Raw genomic sequence first — 15,529 nt, 5'->3', positions numbered from 1 at the left:
CTTGGTGCCCTTAGAGCAGCCGTGGGCAAACTACGGCCCGCGGACCGGATCTGGCCCGTTTGAAATGAATAAAACTAAAAAAAAAAAAAGACCGTACCCTTTTATGTAATGATGTTTACTTTGAATTTATATTAGTTCACACAAACACTCCATCCATGCTTTTGTTCCGGCCCTCCGGTCCAGTTTAAGAACCCATTGTGGCCCTCGAGTCAACTGCCTTAGAGCATGAGCTTCAGGACCCCACTATGAAGTCTGTGGGGTTTGCCTACAGCTGAGCCCTGTGGAGGAGACTGTTTTTTCTCTCTCTTTCTGTGTGTGTGTGTGTGTGTGTGTGTGTATGTGTATGCGCACGCGCACGCGCACATTGGGTAGGGGACACTTCTAGCCCCCTTGTAGCTTTCTCTAACTCAGCAAACCACCTAGCCATGTCTCTTACCTTATTGGGTTCAGTGAACTGGCTACTTTCTCTCTTAATTCATTGTTATCCAAAAGGACTGTCCACAGTGGTGGGAATATTCTGTATCTGCACTGTCCAATACAGTAGCCACTAGTTTCATGTGGCTACTGAGCACTTGAAATGTGGCTACTGCAGTTGAGAAACTGACTTTTTATTTCAGTTAAATAACCATATGTGGCTAGTGGCTATTATATTGAACAGTGCAGCTCCAAATAGAAACATAGAAAGCAAACCAGCATCACCTCCAGACACAAGAGGTTCTTCAAGTCATGATCGTCTCCTCCTCATAGTTTGGTTTTGGTTGGATTTGGGAGATATTTCTCTAAAAAACACTGATTCCAGCCTGGATCCCAGAAGAAGGAAGAATTGTTATAAAGGGATGTTAAAGGGTGTCGAAGGCCTCACATGACATAGGATGCAGACTCTTAACTTGGCCATTTGAGAAAAGAAATTTGGGGCCTCAGGATTGGGGAGAAAAGGTAAAAAGCATTCAACTTCAGAAGATTTCATCAAGGAATGAAAGTTCTCTATTCCCAGATAACTGTCCTCTTTCAATTTTTAGGAAGACCTAGACAGACGATATAATATGGAGAAAGAGAAACTTTATAAGATCCGTTTACTACAGGTGAGTAAAAACAAGAGCACAGAATTACATAAATGCATCTAGCTAGGTACAAATGTCTGTAGCAGAACTTGAAAGTTTCAGTCTCTGAGAACCAGAGAGACTCAGTACTAGGCTGCTGTTTGCTACCCTTCTCTCTGGAGAGTAACTCAGTGGTTTAAGGTGTTGATAATAAGGCCTTATGTGGGTATGTTACTTACTCTGTCATCTTGTTTGATTTGGCCCTCACCCTGGGTGGAGAGGGGGTATTATCCTCATTTTCTATGTGAAGAAATTGACTCAAATCTATTAAGTACTTTACCACAATCAAGCATCTGGTAAGTGCCAGAGCCAGCATTCAGGTTCCTTGTGTTCTTGTCTAATAGTTTCCTCTAAAACTAAGTGCCCACTTATCTGTCTTAGTTGGTAACGTGGAGGTTTATGAGGACATCAGATATGGAGGATGTAGGTTTTAAAGTTGGCTCTGAAGCCAAATTCACATAGAGTCTGAATCACATTGGACAATCCCTTACATTGCCAAGACCTGGCTCACAGTAGCTTAGAATCCAAGGATCAAGTTGTGTTGCACTCTGGCCCAGGCCTTCTTTCTGTTCTCTGGGAAGGGAAGGCAGGTTCTGGCAGGAATGGCCAAAGGGCAATGGGGGCCTGTGGGACCTGTTTTTCCTACCTCTGGCTCTTACTTGCTGAACTGTTAGGTTAAATTCAGTTGAGTCAAATTTGTCCTTGATATAAGGGCACTATACTAATCTTCAAAGAGACACAGAATTAATTAAAATCAGGACAGTACAGCTGTGTATTTGGAATCTTTTTTACTGTGTCATTACTGTATATTTAGTGTTGCATTAGGTCCCAGGAATAGAAAATGGGATGGCCCATTTTCTGGGAGCTGGCTGGTTCTTTGAGGACCAAGATCTGGACCAAGATATGTCCATACATCGAAGTACAAGGGAGCTTATATGCAAATTGCAAACTGTATAGCTTCAGACTTGCTAGAGGGAAGCTGCAGTGAAATCGTAAGGGCCTGAAGCAGGGCAGGATTGGTGGGATGGACAGAAATGAACCACAGGGGAGAGGTTGGGGAGCTGTATCCGATGGAACTGATTGATGGGTGAGAGAAAAAGAGGAGTCAGGGATGGTGCTCTGGTTTCTGACTTGGGCAGTAGGGTGGATACCTGTGTTATTCATTGAGAAAAAGCATTAAAGGAGAAAGAATAGGGGTAAAGGGGATGGGAGTATGACTACGTGTTAAGTGAGATCCGTTTGGGGCTTTTAAAAGATTGGGGTATTCAACTATATAGAAATGTCCAAGAAGTGATGGGTGTTGGGTTTGATGCTCAGCATAGTCTGGACTGGAGATCAGGTGTCAGCACTGTAGGTGATTATCGAGGCTGTGAAATGTAGGCCAAGAAGAGGCCTTGGGACTAAGCCCTCTAAGAAGAGACCAAGGGAAAGCAGGAGTCATAAAGCAAGAGCCCACTTAGTCCTGAGACTGGAAATGGGGGGCGCTGAGCGACTTCTTCCAGGCAGCTGTTCAGACCAGGTGGGCAGCCCAAGGCAAGGAAAACATGAGCACAAGGTCTCATGGGAGCTGAGCAGAGAGCTCAGTAGAGAGAATGGTAAGTATTGCTAGAAGTCAAGAAAGCTAGAAGCTGAGAATTGCCTGCTGGCTGTATTGCAAAAAAGATACATTGGCAAGAACAGTTTAAGGGGGGGTCTTTGAAGAAGCCAGCTGGAGTGTGGGGCGAATGATGACTGGAGGGAAGTGGGGAGTTAGAGGAACAAAGGGTATGTGGCTCTCAAGAAGTTTGGCTGTTCAAAGGAGAAAGGCTGGCAGCTGAAATGTGATTAGGGTTTAAGGAAGGGCTTTTTAAATTTTATTTAATGTATTTTTATTGATTCTCAGAGAGGAAAGAGAGAGAGAGAAACATCAATGATGAGAGAGAATCATTGATCGGCTGCCTCCTGCACGCCCCACATTGGGAAACAAGCCCTCAACCCGGGCATGTGCCCTCAACCACTGAGCCACGCCAGTCAGGCAGGCAGGGCTTTTTTTATTTTTAAGAGTGAGGTACTTGAACATATTTAAGTACTGGTGAGAGGGAGGCAGTAGAAAGGGAGAGGTTAGAGATATATGAAAAAGAATGAAGAGTATCTTTAGATTCCTAAAATAAAAACAGGAGTCAGAGCCTGAGTACCCACTGGGGATGTAGCCTTGGCCAAAAGGAGAAATACATCTTCCCCTCGTACCAGAGTGGCTGATGGGCTTCTATTTGGAGGCTCCTATTTCCCCAGTGATACGGAGATCCACCTCTGCCGTTGTGAGTGAAGCAGGCCTGGGGAGTGGAGGGCAGGTTGGCACAGAGAAAAGGCAGCCCACTTACGTGGAGAGGGAGCTGAGCGACTTCCCCCAGGCAGCTGCCCTGCTGGGGAAGGTGGTGCTCAGAGCTGCCTGCCTCAGGAGCCTCTGAGCTCCCCTGCACCACACCGCACTGCTGTCTCCCCAGATGCAGTCAGAGAGGCACTATGGCCAATATACCCCAGTCCATGATAGAGAGAAAATACTGGAGAGGTATTTTAGGTTTCAGTTGTGGGAGTTTTTCAATCAGGTGAAGGGATTTGGAATTTATATGGAGGCAGCAAGGAGGCATCAGTTCCTTGTCACCTGGTGCTGGTGGGATTGGCTACTCTAGAGTCCTTTAGGGCCTAGTAGGCTGGCTGGGTGCTCTGGCCACACAGCCCATCCCATTCCTTATCCTCCTTCCTTATCCATTAATTTGATGCCTTCTGGGGTTCCAATCGCAGTCACACCTTCTCTGTGTATTGCAAACTCAGGATCTGAGACGGGGACCTCAAGCCAACAGCAGAATTTGGGGCCTGCATTACAGGACATGTGGTTGTGCTCAGGGTGGTGGCAGGCAGTATTTTGGCTCCCTAGAAAACACAGAAGGCCTTTTATCAAATAGTGTTGTCTCACCCTCCCTTTTGCATTTAGGCTCGAAGAAATCGAGAAATAGCAATTCTGCATCGCAAGATTGATGAAGTGCCCAGCCGAGCCGAGCTAATACAGTATCAGAAGAGATTTATTGAACTCTACCGCCAGAGTAGGTGCATCAACCACTGATGAGCTCAGGAGGCTGGTCCTGGGAGGGACAGGAGGCAAGGGTCTGTGCCCCACTTTAGGACAGTGGAGCATGCACCATAGCACAGTCTATGAAAGCAGCCACTGGAAAGGGCTCCGTTTTATCGTCAGGCCCACTCAGCACTGGTTCCACGGAGCCCCGGTGGGTAACTGACAGTCCCGAAGCAGCACTAAGGTGCTCTTACTGCCCTCTCCATGAACAGTTACTCTAGTTGAGTTCTTAGAATGTTTTGAACCAGCCCTCATCTCAATCAGCCATCTGGCTCCACTGAGCTCCCCATCCACTTTCCAGCATTGCATAGAACATCGTGACCTCATTATCTCTAGATCAGTTCTCATCCTTGTCCTTCTCCTTTAGACTTTCTGGCTTATGTGGTCCTTGCCTTTACAGCATCATATTCACCCCATAATCCAGGACTGGATCTCCCTCGGCCTGAATCAGTGACCACATCTCCTCAGGCTCAGAGTGGCCTTCAAAGCTGTCATTGCCTTTCTGTGCTACCGCCATATCTGTTCTTATTTGCATCACAGCTCAGCTGAATGACCGTTGGCTGGTCTGCAGCCTCTTCTGCAAGTCTCTCATCCACACATCTGACTTTGTCACTTCTCCCTCTGCTGGAAAATCTTCAGGAGCTCCCCAGAACCTTCTAAATAAAGCCTCTTCTTATTCTTACTGGGGTCCGCCCCAGTCTAAGTGACTGCTGGGGACCTCTTTCTTGCTCTAAGTCCACAGTTGGCCTCACCAGTCCACACACTGCCTCTGAACACACCATGTGTTTGGACACCTGAGGCCTCATCTCCTCCTGCATCTGGCTCACACCCTTCCTCCTCTGTCTGACAAAATCCTTCAAGACTCCTGGACCATTGCCCCTTCCTCTAGGCTCCCACTGGACACCTCGTTCTGTTTTTCCTCTTGGTCACTGGGGTCACTGTTCAGCCAAGCGGGGCCCCCTTAGTCCACTCTGAATCATGCTGCTCTGTCTGCTCCATTTCTGAGTCATGGTCAAGTCCATTCCTTCGGGACTTGTGCTATAGCCACCTTCTCATCACTGCTTAGAGTCTGACCCCCTCTCTGCACTCCTGCCTGGGAGACCTTTCTCAAACATAAATTTAATCATTTACATTCTTGCTTTAATAGCTCTAGCATTTAATAATTCGCCATAACTTGTTGGATAATCTTCAAAATCCTAAATGCCCTGATAAAGTCCTCCATCATGCAGGCTAGAGTCACTGATTGGCTTCCCCTACAGTCCCTCTGTACCTCTCCCCTCTCAGGAGGATATATGAGTCTTGGCCAGTGAGCTGGTCCCCAGATCCAGTTGCCACTGTCCTGCAGGTCCTGGCAAACTTCAACTCTTCTTTTTTATTTTTTAAATATATTTTATTGGGTTTTTTTTACAGAGAGGAAGGGAGAGGGATAGAGAGTTAGAAACATTGATGAGAGAGAAACATCGATCAGCTGCCTCCTGCACACTCCCTACTGGGGATGTGCCTGCAACCAAGATACATGCCCATGGCCAGAATCGAACCTGGGACTTTCAGTCCACAGGCCTTCGCTCTATCCCAGTGATGGCGAACCTATGACACGCATGTCAGAGGTGACACGCGAACTCATTTTTTTGGTTGATTTTTCTTTGTTAAATGGCATTTAAATATATAAAATAAATATCAAAAATACAGTGGGGCCTTGACTTACGAGTGTCCCGACTAACGAGTTTTTCGAGATACTAGCCTACTAGCCGTCTCTCGGCCGATTTTTTGCTTTGAGTTGCTGATTTTTTTGCTTTGAGTTGCGAGCTAAAATTCGGGTTACGAGCCAGCTTCAGATACCCCACCACTAGTTGGCGCAGCGTACGTCACAGTGAACGCCACAACATCAGCCCAGCATCATGTGTCTCACTCGTTCACTTTAATGATTTGACATATGAGTAATTTGAGTTACGAGCTCCGTCACGGAACGAATTAAACTTGTAAGTCAAGGCCCCACTGTATAAGTCTTTGTTTTACTATGGTTGCAAATATCAAAAAATTTCTATATGTGACACGGCACCAGAGTTAAGTTAGGGTTTTTCAAAATGCTGACACGCCGAGCTCAAAAGGTTCGCCATCACTGCTCTATCCACTGAGCCAAACCGGTTAGGGCTCAACTCTTCTTTAAAATCCACCTCAGATTTTGCCTTGAGAACTTGGCTTCTGAAGAGTCTTTCTGGTTCAGTCTAGAGCACTGTAACTGCTGGAGTCCAGACTCGTGCTTCCTTTCCCAGGTCTACCCCACCATCCTGAGGGTCACAGTCTTTATCTTTGACCCAGGTAGCAGCAACGGCAGTTTCTCAGCAGAAAATAGCTTCTGCCTTTAAGTTAAATCTTTTCCCTTAATTTTCTCCCCTGCCTACTTTAAAACTTTTAAAAATATTAATAATGCCTTGTACCTTTATAACTCACAGAGTAAATTTCACATGTTAAGGTCATTTTGATAGAACATTTTTACACCAAAGACATTTTTAATCAGTTGTACCAGAATATTTACATCATTTTTTTAAAAATTATCATCAAATACTTGCATCCCCCAACCAGTCCTTGAGCTGGATGGAGTAATGGGGACAGCTACATTCCTGAGCAATAAAACTAAAAGTTGACTGGTGCGTTTACAACAGTGACTATCAACTTTGGCCACCCATTGTAATCACCTGGGTCCCATCCCCAGAATATCTTATTTAATTGGTCGTGGACTTTAAAAGCTCTTCAGGTGATTCCCCTTTTCAAGCAGGATTGAGTACCACTGTTCTAAAGCTTTTAGCAAGAAGAATAATACAGTGGGGCCTTGACTTTCCGTTCCGAGCACGTTAAGGAGCTCGTTAACTCAAATTACTCTATCAACTCAATACAAAAAATCTGCTGAGAGACAGCTGGTATCTCAAAAAACTCATTAGTCGGGACACTCTTAAGTCAAGGCCCCACTGTACTTTATATTGACTGGTTCATAGTGTGATTTTTATACAAATTATACATTTTGATTTTGGAAACATTTTTTCCTGTTGCATCAAAGTACTTATATCAAATTATTAACTTCTGTTACCAGATATGTTCAGCAAATTTCCCCAACCTTTCCTGTCTTTGAGCTGCACAGCTGGAGGAAAACACAGTTCTTACTGGATATAAAAGTTAAAAGTTGACTGATTTAAAGAATCGGATATAAATGTTAATGGTAGTTGCCCAAGGAAACCAGAATTGCTCAGGCCTGCTCTGCTTCTCTCCTTTTGCAGTGTCCTGCTCCAGAGGCAACCTGCTTTCAGGGACCCAGAGCCCATGGCTTAGACCCCACGTAGTCTTGGCTGTGCCTGATAACCATGCGGCATCGGATCTTTAGCTACAACTACACTGGGGTGCTCAGCTTGGGCTCAAAGCCTGGCTGTGAACCCAGGTCTTGGGGTTTTAGCTCTCTCTGGGTGACTTGTATATTATGGGAATTTAGACCCCTGAGGAGGTCACCTAGGCTCAGAGCTATGTGGGTGTGGGAAGGGAGGAAGCCACACAAACAGAGTTTGCTTGGCGTTTCATCATCCTTGTCACCTTCCTCCCAGGGCTTCTCACCTGAGGGACTTCTGAGAAACCCACATCTGACAAGGAGATTCCTCCAGCCCCTGCTCTTGGCCAGAGCAGTTTCAACTGGCTGCGTGCCATCAGCCTGTAGCAGCTGTGCACAGGCTTGTGTGCTCTGTGGGCTTCTGCCCGGCCTGCAGGTCCAGAGTGCCAGCCTGACAGGTCTCACACTTGAGGGGGTGACTTAAAAAGAGCGGGTGCTTAGGGTTGTTTTGATACATTTTCTTATTCATGTGCTGATTTTTTTTTTGCATTTGCAGTTTCAGCAGTGCATAAAGAAACCAAGCAATTCTTCACTTTATATAATACCCTGGATGATAAAAAGGTTTATTTGGAAAAAGAGGTAAGAACCTTTTTAAAATCAGATGAGCAGCCACCGGTGCTGTTGACCCCAGGAAGTTTGGTGTCTGGGATGCATTCAGTTTCAGCCGAAGGAGTGCCTGGTGTATGCCCAGTGCAGGGATGCAGAATCAGAAAGTGCAAGGTTCCATGGAACTCACCTTGTCTGGGGTGAAGTGAGGCTGGTGGACAGCTGTCTCATAGTGCATGGGAGACATGCCTCCTTAAGAGAAGCACAGCGGGAGCTCAGGAGGTGCATATGAAGGGGTCCTGGAGTTGGTGAATCAGCTAAATGAAATGGGGATGGTGGGCTTGTCATTGTTTACATGGGAAAATGTCTGTTTAATTATTAGTAGCAGACAGAGGCATGAACTAAAAGGATCATCAGTATGTGAAAGGGGCTTCACATGGCACTGACAGCCCCTCAGTATCACTGTCAGGCAAATCCATTTGTAAATTCAGGGCTCCCCAAAGTCGGATGACAAATGAGTGGGGTGGGGTGTGCAACTATGTATATAAAAGAACAGTACTTGTCTTCACAGTAGCAGCACAGTGTGGTGGAGAGAGCATGAGCTTTGAAGTCAGACAGATTTGGGTTGTAGCCTGGCCTTATTTTCCTTACCAGGAAAATGGGAGCACAACTTTTTGTATGATTATGATGGGAACAGAATGGGAGAAATGTGATGTTCCTTGCACATGGTGGTTTTCAATACATATAGTTCCTGCTTACCCTCTCACTTTGACAGAATTTGTTTTCATGTTATCACCTTGCAGCCTGCACTGATTGCCACTTTAATAAGAAGAATATTACAGATGTGTCTTTTATCTGAGCCCACATGGAGGCATCTATAATTACTGTCACCTTTAGTGCCTGTTGCTAATCAAATGAGATAAATCTCTCTTCCTGAGGGGCTCTCCTTGAGGAGGACTGCGCTCTCATTTCCCTGTATCCAGGGCCTTACCCATAATGGGCATTTGACAAAGGTTTGGACAGATGAGGAGATTGCCTTTGGTGGGATAGCTCTGCTGCACATCCTGGTCTGTGGGTCTTCCTACGTGACATGGGAAAGATTTGCCAGTCCTAACATAGGGATGGGCCAGCTCCTCCTGAAAAAACCTTGAACCCATTGACCTTCCTTCATTAGCAGTATCTGAAGTTGTTGCATTCTTTAAAAAACTAGGAGTATATAGGGGAGTGAGGACTTTTTAATTTTAATCCATATTATTATAGAACTTTGCATTTTAATAAATCATGCATTTTATTCCAAATCTGTTTATGCCTGTGATATTTTAGCTTTCAAACATCCCAGTGGAGTCATAAGGACAAGAATACACTGAGTGGCCAGATTATTATGACCTCCTGACGTTTGTAGGCAAATTAGCTATAATTTTGCGCTGAAGTTGCTAGAGGGCCAGACCATTATAAATAGGGAAGCAAGTTGTTTACCACAACAGAAGTGATTTTTTTTCTGAAGATATGGGTAAACAACTCGATTTAACAGCCTTTGAACGTGGGATATATTTGACCGTGAGTGGCCAAATTATTATGACCACCTGACGTTTGTAGGCAAATTAGCCGTACACTGCATCATATGGGATATGGAAGTCCAAGGCCTGTTCAATCACCTTTGCTGTCTGCAGTTACAAAGATAAAACGTCTCCAATTCACACAGGAACACAAGGATTGGACATTCGAGCATTAGAAAAAAAGTCATATGGTCCAATGAATCACGTTTCCAGTTGCATCATGCAGATGGCAGAGTGAGAATTTGACGGAAACAGCATGAAAGCATGCACCCCACATGCATGAGTACAACCCTTGAGGCTGGTGGGGGCAGTGTTATGGTTTGGGGCATGTTTTCCTGGCATGATTTGGGCCCTTTAATTTGTGTGGAACAACGTCTGAATAGCACAACATACCTAAGTATCATTGCTGATCAAGTTCATCCTATCATGTTGATGGCGTATCCCAATGGAGATGGCGTCTTCCAACAAGACAATGCACCATGCCACGGTGCTCGTATTGTGCAGGAGTGGTTTCAAGAACATGAGGGAGACTTTACCTTGCTTAGGTGGCCTCCACAATCACCAGATCTCAATCCAATTGAGCATTTGTGGGACGAAGTTAAAAGAGCCATCAGGCAGCTGGTTCCACAACCATCAAATCTCACAGAACTGGACAGTGCTATTCATCAGGCATGGTGTCAGATTCCTCGCATCACCTTTCAACATCTCGTGGAGTCAATGCCAAGAAGAATCGCCGCAGTATTGAAGGCAAAAGGTGGCCCAACAAAGTACTGATGGGTGTTCATAATAATCTGGCCACTCACGGTCAAATATATACCACGTTCAAAGGCTGTTAAATTGAGTTGTTTACCCATATCTTCAGAAAAAAATCACTTCTGTTGTGGTAAACAACCTCCTTCCCTATTTATAATGGTCTGGCCCTCTAGCAACTTCAGCATGAAATTATAGCTAATTTGTCAGGTAGTCATAATAATCTGGCCACTCAGTGTATAATTTCCATGTTACAGACTGAACCTGAGGTCCAAGTATAGTAAGGGCAAATTCCTGAGCTTACAAGTTAAGTTAGTGACACGGCAAAAAGGAGGAACTAGGTTTCCAGTTTCTCTGGACTCAGAGCTCTGCCCTGGACTGTCATTGGGATAGATGAAGAGGCATACTGTGCAGCTGAAGGCAGTTCCCATGAGAATGGAGGCCTTGAACGATGCACTCTCTGTGGAGCCTCTCAGGGCTCCAGCATCTGGCCACATTGGCAAAAAGGTTTTGTGGGAAGGAATAGGATGGACAGTGTTCTCACTCCCCACCCTGATGAACCCTGTGCTCCACTGACAGCCTTCAAAATAAATTGCAAAGTTTGCAGGACAGAAAGGGCAGTGGTGGCAGTTTGCCCAAAGAGCCCTAATGTTAGCTCAGCATCTTCTCTGTGGGGATTTAGGTTCCTTCAGAGAGCCCTCTTCCTACATTCCTGTGGCCATAGAGTGTCCAGGTAGATTTTCTGGGGAAAAACAATAGGGCTAAGAACGTGTTGCTGTTTGTGTTTTTTTCGTGCGACTTTCATCTCCATGAACAAGGTGTGCTCTTTCAGAAGCACTGTCCAGAGTAGGACAGGCTTTCAGGGGTTGAGGCAGCACAAGGATCTTTTCAATCTTTTGCTTATAGTTTTTTCTTTCTTTTTTTTTTTTCTTTCTTCCTCAGATTAGCCTGCTGAACTCAATTCATGAGAACTTCTCACAGTGAGTACTGTCAGACTGTCAATCCCCCTCTTTGTCAGACTTGTGTGCCCCCCACTTTTCTTGGCTCACCTTAGTGCTGCAGTAGTGCACTGAGCAAGACTTAGTGCTCATGTGTGATGCTGATCCTTCACCCCTGCTGCTAAGTGCAAATGTGCACAGCCCTTGAGTTCTTGCAAAAATACAGTGATATTAGAGTGAATTTTAAAAACAAGGAATAGCTTAGGGAAAAGTTAACTTTCAAATTAGGTGACTGTGCCCAACTACTATAATCTCTGTATATTACTTTTGTCCTGCTATGATTAGATTAATACCAGTTTTTCTTGAGGACATAGAGATGTTTTAAAATTTAGGTAATGGAATTATATATATTTTTAATCCTTACCCAAGGGTATGTTTTTATCGATTTTAGAGAAAAAAGAAGGGAAAGAGAGGCATCGATGTGAAAGAAACATCAATTGGTTGCCTCCTGTACACATCCCAACTGGAGATTTAACTGGCAACCTTTTTTTTTTTCCCTGTTGATGTACAGGACGATGCTCCAACCAGCTGAGCCACCCAGATGGGGTATAATCTGTATAATTTTTAAAAGATTTTTAGAAATCTTCTGGTTGACTTTGTTTTAAGTTACTGTGCATCCTCTAAAGTACTTTATTCAGATAGGAATTTTTTCTCCAAAAACTGGATGTACCAAACTGATATATTGAAATCATACCAGCCTTGAGGCATGCATGCCCATTGGCCCACCCACCCTCCAGGCAGCTCCAGGGCCTGATGTCTGTATAACAGGCTTCCTTTCCTTCCAGCACAAATCTCTACTAGGTGACTAGTAACTTAAGATCTTAATAGATTACAAGCTCTAAATTTTAAGCTTAATTTCTAATTGAAAACACCATAGCTCCCTGATAAAAATTCAGTTAGTGACTTAAAATCTTGTGACATCTCTAAAAATATGCCTTCATCTTTCCTTTCTGGCCATTGAGAGAGCCTGCAGTTTGGGTGTTTTTGTGATGAGTGCTGTTGACATTTTTGGAAGAATTCCTAATCGTGGTATGCATGTGCTCTGACCCCTCTGATGTCACTTCCTCTGTGGAACTGGAGGCAAAGGGGAATGTTTTAGGACATCAGGGAATCTACTCATTTAGCTGCTGCTTCTAGAAATACCAGGTTTCCCAGCCTGGTTTTAGGGAAATCTCTGAATATGTCTACTAATCTTGAGCAGTGTCTCAAATCCTCAGATTTTTAAGAACTAATAAATGAAATTCATTTCTTTTTTAAAAACATGTTTTTATTAATTTCAGAGAGAAGAAGGGAGAGGGAGAGAGAGAGATAGAATCATCGGCCAAAACCGGTTTGGCTCAGTGGATAGAGCGTCGGCCTGCGGACTGAAAGGTCCCAGGTTCGATTCCGGTCAAGGGCATGTACCTGGGTTGCGGGCACATCCCCAGTGGGAGATGTGCAGGAGGCAGCTGGTTGATGTTTCTCTCTCATTGATGTTTCTAGCTCTCTATCTCTCTCCCTTCCTCTCTGTAAAAAATCAATAAAATATATTTAAAAAAAAAAAAAAATCATCGATGCGATCTAACCCACAACCCAGGCATATGCCCTGATAGTGACCTCCTGTGCATGGGGTGAAGCTCAACCATTGAGCCACACTGGCCAGGCAAAATTCATTTCTTTTTTTTCTTTTTCTTTTTTGAATTTATTTTATTTTATTGTTATTTTTAATTCTTTATTGTTCAAAGTATTACATATGTCTCCTTCTTCTCCCATTGACTCTCCCCGGTTGTTCCCATCCCCGAGGACATGTTCTCACCCCCTACTGTCTGTGTCCATGGGTTATGCTTATATGCATGCATACAAGTCCTTTGGTTAATCTCTCACCCTCCCCCCCATTTCTCCCCTGCCTTCCCTCTGAGGTTGGATGGTCTGTTCGATGCTTCTATGTCTCTGGATCTATTTTAATTCATCAGTTTATGTTCATTATATTTCACAAATGAGTGCGATCATGTGATATTTATCTTTCTAAATTAATTTCTTAAGCAGTACCTACTATCATTCAAGGTAAAAAAGTTTTTGTTAGGGATTGTCAAGGGCGGGGAAAAAGGAGACATGTAATACTCTCTGTAATACTTTAAGCAATAAAACCATTTAAAAAAGCTTTTGTTAATTTTAGTGGAATTTTAATTAAAGAAAATACATGTTACTGAAGAAAATTGTAGGAAAAATGAAAAAAATTAATATTCAATTGTAAAATCAGGTTCATTTTTATGCCTTCAGAGTTTAGAATTCTTAACTTTCTGGGCTTTCCACAGGTCCACTTGCAAAAGCCTAGTTGCCTCTTGGAGCATCATCTGGGTACCCCAGACTGGGCTGACTCTGGTACCTCCCCCTTATTCAGAGCCCTATGTGCTGGTCATACCTCTGCTCGTTTTTCTTTCAGAGCCATGGCTTCCCCTGCTGCCCGGGACCAATTTTTACGTCAGATGGAACAGATCGTCGAAGGAATTAAGCAAAGTAGAATGAAGGTTAGAAGGCGGGTTTTACACTGGCGATGGAGAAGAGAAGGCCCTGGGAAGAATAGGCTTCTTCTGGCTGTTCTTGGTTGTGTGCTCTCAGTCCTGAAGACAGCTTCGTGCCTCTGCAGGGGCAGGGCTGGCTCCTAGGACCTCCTGCACTGCTGGTCCAAAGGCAGCTCTTAGGAATATCTCCCACGATTGAACACCTGCTTTGTGCCGAGGACTATGCTAATCCTCTTAAGGCCCTCCTAAGTGAGTGGTGTCATACCCATTTACAGATGAGAAACCAACTTCATCAGCATCACTTCCTCACTGCATCTTTGGTTCCTGACATTCTGCCATTAAAGATCGATTCCTTAGAATCTCAGGCGCATTGTAGTTTTCAGGAACCTCCTATAAAAAAAATGCAATAATTGCTGAACTGAATTCTACTAAAGTGAGAGGATATTGAAGGCCTCAGAAGTCAGAATAGAAAGTAGAGGAACTGAAAAGGGTGGGAGCTCCAGAGGTTGCTTTTCAGATAATCACCCAGTAGCACGTGGTTTTCCTCGTTGTGGCTCTGCATATGGGCCCTTTTGTCAGTGGCTAAGCAGATTTGCTGACTGTCTAAAAGCCAGACACAGCTGCAGTTTCCTGTTAAAAAACAATGTATCACACCATACGGTCCTCAGGCAAGGCTGTAGAACCACCTGGGGACTTAGGGTATCTGCTCTAATGATCTTGGGGCAGAGTGGTCCAGTGAATGATGCCAGAACGTAAACAAATGGAAGAAAGGGTTGCCTGTGGGACCTGTCATAAAAACCCACTCACAGAAGACAGACATCCAGGCTGCTATGCTCTCATCTCACAAGTGATGAACTAACTGAGGGCAAAATTCCTCCGTATCGTTTTCCCTGTAGAAAAATACTATTCTCAAAGGAGAAAAAAAAAGGTGTCACTAGTGACAAGACTTTTCATCCACAAAAGTGAGAGCTGGTGTGAGGCAGCGCTTGCCTGAACACAGATACTTAACCAAGGTGGGATGGGCTCTCTTGCAGAGAATGAATGGAGTCCCTTTTTGATGGCCTGGGGTATGAGGTAGGTGGGGAGCAGAGAACCTGGCTAACCATGAGCCTGTCTCAACCCACATCTCAGTGTAGTGGACCTTCCCACCCTGCCATGTTCCTCCTCAGCTGCTCTTGCTAACAGTAAAGAAAACAGAAACTTACTGGAATTTTTCCCTTTGGTTTCTCCTTCCTGTTTACTAGGAGATGCCTTCCTGAGGAAGGTATATCCTGACCCCTCATTCTCTCCATCCTCCCCCAGGCTTCATGCTGTTGGCCCCTCAGTGCTGGATAATTTCTTGGTGTATAGGGGCTATCGGTGTATTGCGGGATGTTTAGCAGCATCCCTGGCTTCTACCAGTAGATACCAGTAGCACCGCTTCCTCAAGTTGTGACAATCTAAACTGTCTCCAAGACATTACCAACTATCCTCTGGGGGCAAAATAGCTTGGTTGATTGTGACTTGTTTTTAGTTACACACACAAAAAAAAACACAATGAAAATGGAGCAGTTAATGCCCAGTGATAGGAAAAGTGCTGAATAAATAGAACCTTTA

At 44.5% G+C, this 15,529-nt stretch overlaps 1 protein-coding gene across 3 annotated transcripts in view; it reads left to right on the top strand.

The window, feature by feature from the left end:
- The window catches only part of CCDC93 (coiled-coil domain containing 93), an 87,752-nt gene that overhangs the window by 61,010 nt on the left and 11,213 nt on the right, over positions 1 to 15,529 (top strand). For all 3 annotated transcript variants that reach the window (XM_070423118.1, XM_070423117.1, XM_070423116.1), the window contains exons 18-22: positions 1,020 to 1,082; positions 4,072 to 4,180; positions 8,079 to 8,161; positions 11,377 to 11,414; positions 13,855 to 13,939. In XM_070423118.1, the coding sequence (XP_070279219.1) occupies positions 1,020 to 1,082; positions 4,072 to 4,180; positions 8,079 to 8,161; positions 11,377 to 11,414; positions 13,855 to 13,939 (378 nt within the window). The remainder of the gene's footprint in view (positions 1 to 1,019; positions 1,083 to 4,071; positions 4,181 to 8,078; positions 8,162 to 11,376; positions 11,415 to 13,854; positions 13,940 to 15,529) is intronic.

The sequence above is a fragment of the Myotis yumanensis genome, unplaced genomic scaffold (genome assembly GCF_028538775.1).
Source record: "Myotis yumanensis isolate MYYU_CA2020_CCGP unplaced genomic scaffold, mMyoYum1.0.hap1 SCAF_8, whole genome shotgun sequence".
NCBI classification, from domain to species: domain Eukaryota; kingdom Metazoa; phylum Chordata; class Mammalia; order Chiroptera; family Vespertilionidae; genus Myotis; species Myotis yumanensis.
Note: the sequence above shows the minus strand (reverse complement) of the source record. Positions and strands in the feature narration are given on the sequence as shown.